This window comes from Phytophthora infestans, genomic scaffold (genome assembly GCF_000142945.1).
Source record: "Phytophthora infestans T30-4 supercont1.8 genomic scaffold, whole genome shotgun sequence".
Taxonomy (NCBI): Eukaryota; Oomycota; class Peronosporomycetes; order Peronosporales; family Peronosporaceae; genus Phytophthora; species Phytophthora infestans.
In genome coordinates, this window is record NW_003303751.1 from 3,594,569 (window position 1) to 3,609,781 (window position 15,213).

The window sequence follows — 15,213 nt, forward strand, 5'->3', positions numbered from 1 at the left end:
TCTTGGGCACCTATACGACGACTCTTGGTTTTCACTCAACTCCACCTTATCAACCGGAACCACCTGTACTTCTTCCACCCCATTGTCAATAACTTTCTGGGATGAAGTTCGTGGGTAAAGGGATGGGGGGGGCTACTGTAGACAAGACTTGAGCAATATCGTATAGATCTATGTATTTACTTGCCATACTTATGACGGTGCAGAGCACCAGGCAAGCGGCTCAGCACCTTAAGCCACGGGGTCTCTACGATGATCAGCTCGTTGTCTGCAACAAAGTCGACGAAGGACAATGGACGGTATCGGTTGACGACACGGCAGAATCCATCCTCCAGCTCCACCAGCTCCCCCTCCGCAGCATCATTTTTGCTGTCCGATTCCGTACAAACGCTCATAGCACGACGGCGAGTCTTCTTGGGCGGACTCTTGGCAGACGCTTGCTTGCCCATGTTAATCTGGTAAAGACTCACCTGCGAGTAGAGGTAGAGGAAATCCGGATTGGCCGGATCGAAAGCCATACCCTTGAGGTTACGGCCTTCCACCAGCTCCTTGGGGAACTGCTCATGGTTTTGACGGTACCATTCGGACAGTCCCTTAGTCTCCACATCGTAGCACACAAAGCTGTTGGACACGAGCGTAACTACCAAAGTCTTGCCCGAAGGATTGAAGCTCATACTTGTGTGCATCTCACTGGGACGAGGCAATTGGCAGTAGAACTGCATCGAATCCAAATTGTAAACGGCAATGTTGTTAGAGGCATCACCAGTGGCCAGCCATTGGCCGTCCGAGGAAATAGTGAGCGAAACCAGCGGAGACGGCACACTTGCACTCTTGTCTCCAGTCGTGGCCGGCGTATCAACCTCGAAGGTCTTCAGAACTTCCATCTTGGCCAGATCCAGAACGCGAATCTGGTACGAGGCCGACGCGATCACTAGACGAGTGGAGTCGGGCGAAAAGGCCAGCACACGAGCTGGTCCCTTGACGCTACGAGGCAACGTAGTGACCTTCTTTGGCTGGAAACTCTGCTCCGTATCCAGCTCGAAAAGCTTCAGTTCCTTGGAGTTCGAGCAGGCCACAAAGCTAGCGTTCGGGGCCACGGCCGAGCATGACAAATTCAAGGCGTTGCCCACGTTTAGCTCCAGCAACAGCTTGTGCTTCTTGGTGATGGCGCCGGTGGTGGCCGACTGGGTGGCCAAACGCCACAGATCCAGACACGTCGACTTCTGCACCATCAGGACACGTTTCTCGTTGGCCAGCGCAATGGACTGTCGGTACGGCATCGACGCGATCTTGGACGGCCGGCTAGCGCCGAAGCTGTTGCCACGGTACCACACGAGCTGAGTGTCGATACCGCCAGAAACCAGGACCGGCTTAACGTTGGCCGACAGGGCCAGTGCACGCACATCGTGGCTGTGACCACGGTGGCTGTACGAGTAGGCCCAGGTGGCGTTACCGCTCTCGGCCACAGAGCGACGAAACTCAACGACCTGGTTGTCCACACCCGAAGCGAAAAGAGTGTTGTTGCTCTGGCTCACACAAATGGCCAGAACGTCGGCCGTCAGGTGCGAAAACTTTTGCAGCAACGTGCCTGTGGGGGCGTTCCAGAAGCTCAAGTTGCCGGCCGAGTCGCCGCTCACCAGCGTCAGGTCGTCTAGCACCACGAGCGACCAGACGACCGATTTCTGCTTGGTCAGCGTCTCGAGAGTGATACGGGACTCGTTGCGGCCAGTCGCAGCGTTCCAGCAATGGATAATGCCGTTCTCACTGCCCGAAAAGATCTTGTGTGCCTGAGAATGCCAGGCAAGTGACACGACGCGGCCGCCTGTGGTAAGGAATCCTTTGCTGAAGTAGAGCTGGGCCGTCCGCGAACGAGAAGAGGCGGATGCGGGCCATCTTCACAGCCCACGGCCAGTTGCTGCGTCTCGGCGTCCATGACCATACTCCAGATAGGACCGCCATTTGAGTCCGTCACGTTCTTCCGACACAGAGAGTGCAGGTCTAGCTCCCAAAGCGTACCGTCCAATGACGACGCGAACAGGCGGTCGCTGTCTGGGGCCCAGCACAGCGCTGACACTTGGCTCTGGGCCGAGCCGGGCAATACAAACTTGAGGTGCCACTTGTTGGTCACGCTCCAGATCTCCACGTCGCCAGTGGCTCGCGCAACAGCCAACTGATCGCCAGCGGCGTTGAAGCACAGCGCGTGAGCGGCCGACGGCATCCAGTCTACGAAGCGGCAGCGGTGCACCTGCAGCGTCGTTGCTGTGGCCGAAGCATCGCCGGGAATGACGTCGCTAGCCTTGCGCTTCTTGGTGGTCTTGGGTGTCATGGCGGGCGGGCACGAATGACAATCGGCCTGGAGCTGCTCGTTTGGTTGGTTGGCTCTGGCGGATAGTGCAACAGCATTGGCTGAAATCGGAAAGTGCCTTGCCACAAATTGTGTTATTGCCACAAATTGTGACCACCATTAACCTTTAAACAAGCTAAAGGGAATAACCGTTTTTAAGCGATTTTTTTCTTAAATTCATTCTTATTATAAGTAAAGAGTTTAAAATAGAATAAAAAATTGGTCTTTAAATAAAGCCTCTTTTTTAGCAACATAAAATGTATTATTGCTAAAAGCACTTTCTTTACGTTGGTAAAAAAATATTTTTTATAAGACTACATGTAGTTTTATTAAAATAGCATACCGGGCAAAAATGTCCATCTATGTTTGCGCAGCTGATAAACGTCCACAAAAGTCCAGAATTGCGCAAACACCAGTAGAGCACTTCAACTTCCGCCACAAGACTTCGGGCGGTACGGAAGCACCTCAAGTTTCTTCGGAAATATCGTCGTCATTGTTCAATTTGCCTCATACAGTACCGGTCATGACGAAGCAACATCCCTTCACCGCTGGCCCTCAAACGCCCAAATCGCCATCCTCCATGGACGACCCTCCGATCTCCTTCCGAGAGCAGGAGAACCCGATTCGCACTGCGTCCTTCTTCTCCATGGTGAGCATGGCTTGGATGCAGCCACTGATCTCTCTCGGTGCCAAGCGTCCCTTGGAACGGGAAGATGTATGGGCCATGTGTCCGGAAAGACAATTGCGCTGTACTTCGAGTCAAGTTCGAGATGGAGCTCCGCGCCATCAACAACGGAAAGACTCCTCAGCCTCTCGGCATACCTCGAGTAGCTTTGGCTCTTGTGAAGACGTTTCCTCGCCAGATTGTGGTCGTGTTCGCAAGCGACCTGCTGTTCCTCGCTGGATCTGCCTTGATCTCTTTCCTCGTGGAAGCCATTCTGGACTACATCAATGATCGAGACAATGTCTTCGGTATCCAGAACGGATACGTTTTGGTGGTCATGCTGTCGCTAGTGGCCTTTCTATCCATGGTGAGCTTCAACTTCGCCTGGTTCATCTCGTCTCGAATCGGTGTCAACATGCGATCGCTGCTATTAGATGCAGTATACCGCAAGTCGCTGCGTCTCTCAAGTGAGGCACGTCAGAAATATTCCTCGGGCGAGATCATGACGCTCGTGAGTGTCGATATCGACCGCGTTTTCAACGGAATGATGAATGGGCCATGGGTTCTCCTAGCACCAATTGGTTTTACCATCAGTGTCGTGTTGATCGGTGTGCTTTTCGACCCCGTTGCTGCTGTGGCTGGGCTGGTGTTGCTGATTCTGGTGCTTGCAACTTCATTAAGTCTGGCTAAACGGATTGGTCGAGCTCGGCGTGATCTTCTACACGTAACTGCAGAACGCCTTCGAGTGACATCCGAGGCACTTCAGGGCATCCGAGTGACCAAATTTTACGCCTGGAGCGAGTCCGTGGCGACTCGAGTGGAGAAAATTCGTTGTGAAGAGGTCAAACGCTATCGTCGCTTTCACTTTTTGCAGATCCTCAATTCGGCGCTACTTTTCCTTACGCCCACTTTCCTGGCTGGTGTAACGATCGGAGTATACGTCGTGCACCATGGCACGTTCTCGGTAATCCAAGCGTTTACGTTGATCGCAGTTATCAACGTGAGTCGCCAGGGCGTCAACGCGTTCCCGTTAGGAGTTGCGGACCTTTTCCAATCTGCAGTAGCGTGTCACCGGGTCGACGAGTTTTTGGACAGCAACGAGCTCACACCTGACGCCAGAGTCAGCAAAGACTCGAGCTCTACCGTGAGAGACCGTGTCTCCGTCGAGAACGCTCAGTTTTGCTGGCCTGTGGCTAACAATTCCGTCAAAGATAATGGTCTTGAGGACGTGAACGTGCACATTGAAGCTGGTTCCCTTGTTATGGTTGTTGGTACCGTTGGATCGGGCAAGTCAAGTTTGCTGCAGGCGCTGCTCGGTGAGATGCAAATGACTAGTGGGCGTGCTGATATCCACGGAGAAATCGCGTACGTGAGTCAGGAAGCGTGGGTCCGCAACGCAACTCTGCGCGATAACATCGTCTTCGAAGGAGATTTTGACAGTGAACGCTACGAGAGGGTGCTAGCAGCGTCTCAGTTGTCCCTGGATCTGGCTGCACTGCCAAGTGGCGATCGTACTGAGATCGGTGAACGTGGCATCAATTTGAGTGGAGGGCAGAAAGCCCGAGTGAGTGTCGCTAGAGCTTTATATCGCGAGTCTGCAGACATTCTGCTACTAGATGACCCGTTAAGCGCAGTGGATCCGCACGTAGCGCACGCCATCTTCGAGCAGTGCATTCTGGGTCTAGCCCAACACAAGACGCGTGTTCTGGCGGTAAACAGCCATTATGATCTGCTGGTCCATGCTGATAAAGTTGTGGTTGTACAGAGCGGACGCATTGCTAGTGAAGGGAACTACACGGAAACAATTGCTCGGCTCCCAGGGTTAGCTTCCAAAGCGTCAAAGGAAGACTATCATGTCGAAAACGAGGACAAACAGCAAGCATCAACGTCCAATCAAGAGAATCAGATCGATTCCTCTTCTCCTGTTGACACTAGCGACGCGAAAGCTGGAAACCAATTGATGGAGAAGGAGGACCGGGTGAAAGGAAGAGTGATGGGATACACCTACAAGACTTATCTGGACGAGACTGATTTTACTGCTTTTACGGTGGTGGTGATCGTCGTTACGGGGTACACCGTAAGTCAAGGACTCCTCGTTCTCGTGAACTGGTGGCAAGCGGATTGGGCTGACAATATGCGTCATCCTAATGCATCCTATTCGGCCTCGTGGTTCGGTTTGTGGTACTTTGGGCTCATCGCTTTCGGTGCAGTTGCAACAATCTGTCGTAGCGTTATTGTGATGTCGCTACTGCTACGAAGCTCCGAGAACCTGCACGACGAGCTCTTTCGACGCGTACTTGCTGCCCCAGTGACCACATACTTCGACGTGACACCTGTGGGGCGTATTCTCAACCGCTTCTCCAACGATCTGGACCAAATGGACTCGTTACTACCTCAGCAATGGCAGAATTTTGTGCAGAATATCTCATTAAGTGTCGGCGGCTTCATCGTCTGTGCGCTGGCGTCGTACTGGATTGGACTCTTTTATATTCCAGTGATAGCTGCACTGGCTGTGACGGGTTTCTACTTCAAGAAAACCTCTCGAGAAGTCAAGCGCCTCGAGAGAATTTCAAGATCCCCCGTGTATAATTTATTGGGCGAGACTTTAAACGGTGTACAGACCATCCGCGCTTTCAAGATGCAGTCGAGATTCGAGCAGATGAACGCGGATGCTGTGGATGAGAACGCGTCGTTCTTCTTTGTCTACTGGGCAGCAGGTCGGTGGTTGGCGGTGCGTCTGGATACTCTCTCTGTCGTGGTCATTTTTGTGGTATCGCTCTACTTGGTGGCGACAAAAGGACAGCTCGGCACCTTACTCTCGGGTATTTCGCTTGTATACGCGCTCATGTTGACGTCGATGGTGCAGTCTTCGGTGCGTGATGTGGACCGCACAGACAACGCCATGACGAGTGTCGAGCGTATTCTGCACTTCCGTGAGATCCCGCAAGAGGAAGACTCTCTGGACGCGTCTCCCATCAACAATACCTTGTGGCCGTCACAAGGTGCTATCAGATTCGACAATCTGCAGCTCAAGTATCGCCCGGAACTACCTCTTGTACTTTGCGGTGTGACTATGAGCGTCGGTGGCGGCGAAAAGTTGGGGATATGCGGACGTACTGGTGCCGGTAAGAGCTCCCTGATGATTGCGCTTTTCCGTATCTGTGGGTTTGAAAGTGGAACCATTCGTATCGATAGTGTGGATGTCCAGAAGGTAAAACTAAATGACCTTAGACGAAGCCTCGCGATCATTCCGCAAGACCCGGTACTATTCAGTGGATCGCTTCGAGACAACCTCGACCCGTTTGGTGAATACTTGGATGCTGACATTTGGACAGTCTTGAAGCAGGTTCATCTCGCAAACGCTGTTTCCAGTTGGGGCTCTGGTTTGCAGCTCATTCTCTCAGAAAAGGGAGACAATCTGTCGGTAGGACAGCGTCAACTCGTGTGTATCGGTCGTGCGCTGCTTAAGAACAGCAAGATCGTCGTGCTGGATGAGGCCACCGCCAATGTGGACACGGCCACCGACGCGCTCATCCAGGCCACCATCCGCCAGACGTTCGCCGACAAGACTGTGCTGACCATTGCGCACCGCATCAACACGATCATGCATTGCAATAAGATTGCTGTCATAGACGCAGGCTAGGTGGTTGAGTTCGGGCCGCCGGCGGATCTTTTGGCGCAGTCAGAGTCGATCTTCGCGTCGCTCGCTAAACGCTCGACACTGCAGTGACGCTGATGGGGATAAATCCCATCGAAATTTGCTTTCGTCAAATCTTTTGGCTGTTGAAAACTACAACGATGGATCCGAAGGATTCTTAAACGGTGAGCGTAAGTTACAGTAACAAATCTTCTATTTGCTAATAAGAAAATGAAACAGTCGCGTTTGTTTAAGACTTTCAGAAAACCGAAGTACATTTGCTTCAAAGTGTTTGTAATATGTTGACACACCTCATCACCGTGATGGGAAGTATGATTTGCAACTTGGCACACCTCATCATCGTGATAGGATGATTGATTACTTGTGTCTATGATAGCGAGAGTTTTCTTAAATCCAAGGAATGTGCCCATTATCACGCTCAAATTCAGTATCGACTTGCCTCGACAACGGCATCGCATCTGTCGTGCCCTCACTTCGCAATTGCTGTCATTGTCCTCATATCGGAGTCCTCAGACTCACATCGTGCTCAAGACATGGAAAGTATCCAGCACTACGTGTCGGCTCCGTCCACTCCTCGAAGCGTCCTAGCCAACGAAAGGATTGCGAACGAGTCGAACGCCAAGCCAACCACCACACAGCTCTTCAGTCAGCTACCGAATCCACTTTCCACTGCGTCCGTGCTGTCTGTCATGATAGTGCAGTGGCTCCAGCCTCTAGTTGGGCTGGGTGCCAAGCACGTTCTCGAGAAAGAAGATATTTGGCCAATTTGTGCAAACGACTCGTGCGCCTCGCTCCAAAGCCGCTTTCGCATGGTCTACACTCCACATAAGAAGTTGCCGTTCGGACTCTCCCCCGTCGCCATGGCTTTCATTGCCACATTCAAGCGTGAGATCCTTGTTGTACTCGGCAGCTGCCTGCTGTACATTTTCGCACTGTCATCGCAGTCGTACGTGGCACAGGCAGTGCTGCAGTTCCTGGCGGGAGAAGTTAACCTTTTTCACGTGGAAAATGGTTACTGGTTACTGGTGTTCATGGCGGCCGCATCCATTTTGGCTGCTAGCTCGCTCACCTACGTCTTCTTCGTTTCGTCCAGAACGGGTGCTAACATGCGATCCCTCGTGATGCATCTGGTGTACCAGAAGTCTCTGCGTTTACCGTGTGTGGCGCGTCAGCAGTATTCAACGGGCGAAGTGTTGACGCTCATGAGCGTGGATGCCGAACGTGTATTCACCGTTATGATGGAGAGTCCTTGGCTTGTGGTAGGACCCGTGAGTTTCGTCATATCCGTCGTACTAATCGGATTTCTCTTCGACTTTACGTCTGCGGCGGGTGGAGCTGTCACCTTGATGGTGGTCAGCATTGCATCGGTGCAGTTCGGAAATACTATTGCACGAATCCAACATGATCTCCTTGACGAACGTGTGAAAGTCACGTCTGAGTCGTTGCAAGGGATTCGTGTCATGAAATTCTACGCCTGGGAGGAATTGCTCGCTCATCGCGTGGAGAAGATTCGCGCCAAGGAGATTGCACTACTACGCAAGTTCCACCTGTATCAGGTTGTGAACACAGTGATGCTGTTCCTCACTCCGGCGTTCCTATCCGGAGTCACACTTGGGATTTACGTGGCGGTCAATGGCACGATCTCAGTTATCGACGCCTTCACTCTCATTTCCATGGTCAACATCTGCCGCACTGCGTTGATCCAGCTTCCTGTTGCCATTTCCGCTTTTTCGCAGGCTCGGATCGCATTCGCTCGAATTGATCTCTACCTTTCCAGCGACGAGTACGGCCAGTTGCAATTGGACAATAGTGCAGCAAATGAATTAGAGACCCCTTCTGCTGTCGGTAGTATATCCGTTCGTGACGCTGACTTCGAGTGGCCATTGTCCAGCAAAACGGCCGATGTCGTGGTGGTCACACCTGCTCTTGAGGGAAACGAAGTATCGACTCATACGTTGAGAGAAGCCTCCGAGCTTGGATTTGGAGTAGACTGCAATGGTCTTAGTTTTAGTCGGAGCTCATCAAGTGTGAGAGCGTCGATGCCTGCTGATGTAAGAGATGAAGAGAGACGGAGCTTTCGACTCGAAGGTGTGGATCTGGAGATCGACAATAGATCGCTCGTGATGATCATCGGCACTGTGGGTGCTGGCAAGTCGAGTTTGCTGAACGCTCTACTGGGTGAAATGACACTGAAGCGTGGAAGTCTGGATCTCAGAGGTGACGTATCTTACGTTAGCCAAGAGACTTGGATCCGCAATCTGAACGTGCGCGACAACATTCTGTTCGGAGAATCGTTTGATGTCGAGCGATACGAGACCGTACTGGAAGCTTCAGAACTTGCCATGGATCTCCGCGCGCTGCCACACGGGGATCGTACCGAGATTGGCGAGCGCGGTATCAATTTGAGTGGCAGACAGAAGGCCCGTGTGGCCATCGCGCGTGCCATGTACCGTTCACACTATGATGTATTATTACTGGATGACCCGCTGAGTGCTGTGGACTCTCATGTAGCGCACGGCATCTTCGACAAGTGCATTATGGGTCTGGCCAAGTCGAAGACTCGCATCTTGGTGCTGAACAGCCACTACGACCTGATTAATCGTGCTGACAAGGTGCTGGTGATGCGTGACGGTACCATTGCCGGTGACGGCACGTATGAAGAGGTGATGGCGATGTTCCCCGAGCTGGATATGACGCAAACTGCGAGTGGGAATTCTGATGGGGCTGGGTGGCATAGTAACCACGATCCAACGCAGGACAAGCAAGCACCTGTGAAGACCTCCGCGCCAGCGACGGGGGCTCAGATAGAAGAAGGAACCGAAGACAGCCAACAACTCATTCAAGAGGAGGACCGCATCAAGGGCACCGTGGCCAGCGACGTGTACAAGACGTACTTCGACGAGTCGGGAATGAACGGACTCGTCGTTATCTTCCTCATCGTCGTGTTCTACACCGTAAGTCAAGCTGTGCGCGTGGTTGTGACTGGTGGCCGAGTCACTGGCCCAAGAACATGCCTCGCCGTGACGTTGACCCGACGTACTCCGGGGAGGACTTCACGCTGTGGTATGTGGGTCTGATCATGCTGGCTACGGTGCTGACCCTCGGTCGGGCCTTGTATTTGACGGAGACCTGCGTACGCACGTCCAAAAATCTGCACAACGATCTGTTCCGTCGGGTGTTGGGCGCTCCAGTAAACCGCTACTTCGACGTCACACCCGTGGGTCGCGTGCTCAACCGCTTCTCTAATGATCTCGATCAGGTAGACTCGGTACTACCCAAGGATTACCAAATTGTGGCTCAGCACGCTTCAATGGCTTTGGGGTCCTTTGTCGTATCAGCTTTCGTGAGTTACTGGATCGCGGTTGCGTACATCCCTATCATCGTCGTCTTTGTTGTCACGGCCCGATATTTCAAGAAGACGAGCTGCGAGGTCAAGCGTCTCGAAGGAGTCACTCGTACACCAGCCTACAACCTCTTTAGTGAGACGCTATCCGGGCTGCAAACCATCCGAGCTTTCAAGATGCAGGACACGTTCAAACTTCTGAACAAGAAGGTGGTGGATGAGAACGCCAACATGTACATCACATATTGGTCGGCGGGTCGATGGCTAGCTGCACGTCTTGACATGCTGTCCGTGGTCATCATTGTCATTGTCACAGCGTATCTCGTATCTACCAAAGGCCAGCTGAGTGCCATGACCGCGGGTCTCTCGCTCACATATTCACTCATGCTGACGGCCGTGGTGCAGTGGGTCACTCGAGCTGTTGACCATGTTGACAGCGCCATGACGAGTGTGGAGAGACTGCTGCATTTTCGTAATATTCCACAAGAAGAAGATGCTTCTGACTGCACTCCGCTTAACAGCTCAGTGTGGCCTTTGCAAGGAGCCATCAAGTTCGACAACCTGTGCCTCAAATACCGACCGGAGCTGCCACTGGTGCTACGTGGAGTAAGTATGGACATCCGCGGAGGAGAGAAAGTCGGAATCTGCGGACGAACGGGGGAGGGTAAGACTCTTACTAAGAGCTCACTTATGATCGCACTGTTCCGCATCTGCGAGTACGATAATGGCAGTGTGACCATCGACGGGCCATTGCGAGAGAACTTGAACCCGTTTGGCGAGTACTCAGACACGGAGATCTGGACTGTATTACAGCAGGTCCACATGGCCGATAGTCTGGCCAAGTGGAGTGCTGGGCTAGATTTTGAGGTATCGGAGTGCGGCGACAACTTGTCGGTAGGACAGCGTCAACTCGTGTGTATCGGTCGTGCACTGCTTAAGAACAGCAAGATCGTCGTGCTGGATGAGGCCACCGCCAATGTGGACACGGCCACCGACGCGCTCATCCAGGCCACCATCCGCCAGAAGTTACCAGATAGACGGCAGCTAACGTGTTGATGCGGTGGTAAGAATAGAGTTAATAACCCTGTAAGATGCGTGTGTGCGACGACGTGTTTCTTACATGCTGGTGTGGGTATGAACGTGGTTTGTACTACAGCTTCAGCGGCACATCGCGACCCGCCTACGTAGTTCGAAGGTGATCTCAACTATGATTTGAAGGACATTTTCCCGTACAACTCCGACAGAGTTGTGTGAAGTGGTAGATATATATTCATAAATAATGCTGTGTTACTATGCTTTAGTGTTTACAGATACCGGTAATGTGCAGATACAACTCTAAAAAATAATTAGAAGTACGACAACGGTTGCTGGTGTAGGCGTTTGCAGTTGATAAAGGAGCTCGTGCATTGGAGCTGGTACGTCGGAGCTGGTACAATTTGAAAGGTCTTTGTGTTCAGAGCCACCTGCGCTGATTGGAGGCAGCACTTGCTTGGCAACGTCGCGTCTTGGACTCGGCTCGGTGTCCAAGATACGTTGCGTCCTTGAGATAGCTGAACAGCCTGGACGCCACGTTCTTGTTGGACGGGACTGGTGTTGATGCAGAGGTTGGTGCGTGGCGATCCTTGGCATCGACCGCCTTGGCCTTGCGTTTCGATGCCCGCTGGAAGTCATACACGCGTCGCTGTACGCGCTGGATCCTGAGTCGATTGGAGAGTGCAGGACAACGAGCTCGAGTGACTTCTCGGGTGGCGCCTTGGGTGGACTCGTGTACCTTGTGTTGGTTGGTGTCGGCGTCGCCGACATTGGCAGTAGCTGTGGCATTGGTACGAAGGCCATCGTGTGGCTCGCGGAGGACGGCCGTGGCAATCAGCGAATAGTTTGCCGCCAGGTTCGTGAGAACTCTCACGCACAGCTCTGCGGTCGAGGCTACAGAGGGTGCCACATTGGATGGCTTTGAACGCGTGGCAGGCTGGTCGTCATATACGACAACAGACAAGCTGTGATAAGTCAACGGAGCAGTGAGATCGGCCAGAAAAGTGGTCATCAATGTGGCCTTGTGGACGTGTGGAGCGACGACGGGGCTGACGAGCGCGAGATTCAGCTCTTGTTGCGGCATTGCCGGTGGGCTGTACGGGACGATTGTCAGGCACTGGCTGCGGATCGAAGCTTTGCCAGCATCGTTGAAGTAAGCGATGATATTGGTCGATAGCGTGGTCGTGGAGCTGCCGACGATGAGTGGCCCCAGGACTTGATCAACTGGGTGACGAAGCCGCGAGTGCGTAGATTCGGGGTTGGTCCCCGAGGGCTCCTGGGAAGGCGTGAGGCTGGCCTTGGAAGCAGTCGAGCGCGTCCAGCGAAGACGAGTACTGGTTGGATTGACCGGTGCCCACGTGAAGGAGCGAGCCGGTGAGACGTAGTGCGGGAGATCTCCCTGGACAGGCGGCAGGAAAGCGAAAGCTGACGCCATGGTCGATGGAGAAGGTTGGCGGAGAAGGTCGGTAGGGTTGGTCTGGTGCTTGTGTGGTCCGTGGAAAAACGGAAAGTGAGACAGTGAAAGAATTTGACCCGCGTGTGGTAAATTCTCGAAGAAAGTGACAAGGAGCTCTTGGCGTGGAAAAAGACAAGTCCTTTCTTTCACTTTGTACAATTTTTTATGAGTGTCGCTTAACAAGAACGTCATTTGCTACAGTGTGGAATGGGCGATACATGCTGGTTGTTGTTGGTGTTGATGTTAATATGTGCTGGGGCTTTAGACAGATTGACAGATTTACAGCTTTGGTGAAGTTGTTCGGTACAACTTCAATGCCAAGTCACAGCGAAGCCATTTGTGTATGACACATCAATTGCATTTGTTGACGCAGGGGGGGCATGTCTTCCTCAGGGTCCTACACGTTGGATAATGGGGCCTTGGAGCTACTCCACGTCCTATACAAGAGCGTAAGTGCTCAACGCAACTCTGCGCGATAACATCGTCTTCGAAGGAGATTTCGACAGTGAGCGCTACGAGAGGGTGCTAGCAGCGTCTCAGTTGTCCCTGGATCTGGCTGCACTGCCAAGTGGCGATCGTACTGAGATCGGTGAACGTGGCTTCAATTTGAGTGGAGGGCAGAAAGCCCGAGTGAGTGTCGCTACAGCTTTATATCGCGAGTCTGCAGACATTCTGCTACTAGATGACCCGTTAAGCGCAGTGGATCCGCACGTAGCGCACGCCATCTTCGAGCAGTGCATTCTGGGTCTAGCCCAACACAAGACGCGTGTTCTGGCGGTAAACAGCCATTATGATCTGCTGGTCCATGCTGATAAAGTTGTGGTTGTACAGAGCGGACGCATTGCTAGTGAAGGGAACTACACGGAAACAATTGCTCGGTTCCCAGGGTTAGCTTCCAAAGCGTCAAAGGAAGACTATCATGTCGAAAACGAGGACAAACAGCAAGCATCAACGTCTAATCAAGAGAATCAGATCGATTCCTCTTCTCCTGTTGACACTAGCGACGCGAAAGCTGGAAACCAATTGATGGAGAAGGAGGACCGGGTGAAAGGAAGAGTGATGGGATACACCTACAAGACTTATCTGGACGAGACTGGTTTTACTGCTTTTACGGTGGTGGTGATCGTCGTTACGGGGTACACCGTAAGTCAAGGACTCCTCGTTCTCGTGAACTGGTGGCAAGCGGATTGGGCTGACAATATGCGTCATCCTAATGCATCCTATTCGGCCTCGTGGTTCGGTTTGTGGTACTTTGGGCTCATCGCTTTCGGTGCAGTTGCAACAATCTGTCGTTGCGTTATTGTGATGTCGCTACTGCTACGAAGCTCCGAGAACCTGCACGACGAGCTCTTTCGACGCGTACTTGCTGCCCCAGTGACCACATACTTCGACGTGACACCTGTGGGGCGTATTCTCAACCGCTTCTCCAACGATCTGGACCAAATGGACTCGTTACTACCTCAGCAATGGCAGAATTTTGTGCAGAGTATCTCATTAAGTGTCGGCGGCTTCATCGTCTGTGCGCTGGCGTCGTACTGGATTGGACTCTTTTATATTCCAGTGATAGCTGCACTGGCTGTGACGGGTTTCTACTTCAAGAAAACCTCTCGAGAAGTCAAGCGCCTCGAGAGAATTTCAAGATCCCCCGTGTATAATTTACTGGGCGAGACGTTAAACGGTGTACAGACCATCCGCGCTTTCAAGATGCAGTCGAGATTCGAGCAGATGAACGCGGATGCTGTGGATGAGAACGCGTCGTTCTTCTTTGTCTACTGGGCAGCAGGTCGGTGGTTGGCGGTGCGTCTGGATACGCTCTCTGTCGTGGTCATTTTTGTGGTATCGCTCTACTTGGTGGCGACAAAAGGACAGCTCGGCACCTTACTCTCGGGTATTTCGCTTGTATACGCGCTCATGTTGACGTCGATGGTGCAGTCTTCGGTGCGTGATGTGGACCGCACAGACAGCGCCATGACGAGTGTCGAGCGTATTCTGCACTTCCGTGAGATCCCGCAAGAGGAAGACTCTCTGGACGCGTCTCCCGTCAACAATACCTTGTGGCCGTCACAAGGTGCTATCAGATTCGACAATCTGCAGCTCAAGTATCGCCCGGAACTACCTCTTGTACTTTGCGGTGTGACTATGAGCGTCGGTGGCGGCGAAAAGTTGGGGATATGCGGACGTACTGGTGCCGGTAAGAGCTCCCTGATGATTGCGCTTTTCCGTATCTGTGGGTTTGAAAGTGGAACCATTCGTATCGATAGTGTGGATGCCCGGAAGTTAAAACTAAATGACCTTAGACGAAGCCTCGCGATCATTCCGCAAGACCCGGTACTATTCAGTGGATCGCTTCGAGACAACCTCGACCCGTTTGGTGAATACTCGGATGCTGACTTTTGGACAGTCTTGAAGCAGGTTCATCTCGCAAACGCTGTTTCCAGTTGGGGCTCTGGTTTGCAGCTCATTCTCTCAGAAAAGGGAGACAATCTGTCGGTAGGACAGCGTCAACTCGTGTGTATCGGTCGTGCGCTGCTTAAGAACAGCAAGATCGTCGTGCTGGATGAGGCCACCGCCAATGTGGACACGGCCACCGACGCGCTCATCCAGGCCACCATCCGCCAGACGTTCGCCGACAAGACTGTGCTGACCATTGCGCACCGCATCAACACGATCATGCATTGCAATAAGATTGCTGTCATAGACGCAGGCTAGGTGGTTGAGT

At 52.6% G+C, this 15,213-nt stretch overlaps 4 protein-coding genes across 4 annotated transcripts; 2 read left to right on the forward strand and 2 right to left on the reverse strand.

Moving 5' to 3' along the window:
• Window positions 1-176: 176 nt before the first annotated feature.
• On the reverse strand, window positions 177-2,323 carry PITG_06667 (U3 small nucleolar RNA-associated protein, putative; the record flags this gene model as incomplete). The annotated part of the gene is made up of 4 exons (XM_002998699.1): window positions 177-265; window positions 314-827; window positions 876-1,850; window positions 1,904-2,323. The coding sequence occupies 4 exons, from the start codon at window positions 2,321-2,323 to the stop codon at window positions 177-179; spliced, it is 1,998 nt and encodes a 665-aa protein (XP_002998745.1).
• Window positions 2,324-2,693: 370 nt separating this feature from the next.
• PITG_06668 (ATP-binding Cassette (ABC) Superfamily) lies at window positions 2,694-11,062 on the forward strand (the record flags this gene model as incomplete). Its single annotated transcript, XM_002998700.1, has 5 exons — window positions 2,694-2,990; window positions 3,055-6,130; window positions 6,341-6,560; window positions 7,040-9,617; window positions 9,671-11,062. The coding sequence occupies 5 exons, from the start codon at window positions 2,694-2,696 to the stop codon at window positions 11,060-11,062; spliced, it is 7,563 nt and encodes a 2,520-aa protein (XP_002998746.1).
• A 268-nt stretch (window positions 11,063-11,330) lies between these two features.
• PITG_06669 (uncharacterized protein) lies at window positions 11,331-12,521 on the reverse strand (the record flags this gene model as incomplete). Its single annotated transcript, XM_002998701.1, has 1 exon — window positions 11,331-12,521. One exon carries the CDS (start codon window positions 12,471-12,473, stop codon window positions 11,460-11,462), a length of 1,014 nt encoding a protein of 337 aa, XP_002998747.1.
• A 384-nt stretch (window positions 12,522-12,905) lies between these two features.
• On the forward strand, window positions 12,906-15,203 carry PITG_06670 (ATP-binding Cassette (ABC) Superfamily; the record flags this gene model as incomplete). Its single annotated transcript, XM_002998702.1, has 3 exons — window positions 12,906-12,943; window positions 13,001-14,685; window positions 14,896-15,203. 3 exons carry the CDS (start codon window positions 12,906-12,908, stop codon window positions 15,201-15,203), a joined length of 2,031 nt encoding a protein of 676 aa, XP_002998748.1.
• Window positions 15,204-15,213: the final 10 nt, after the last annotated feature.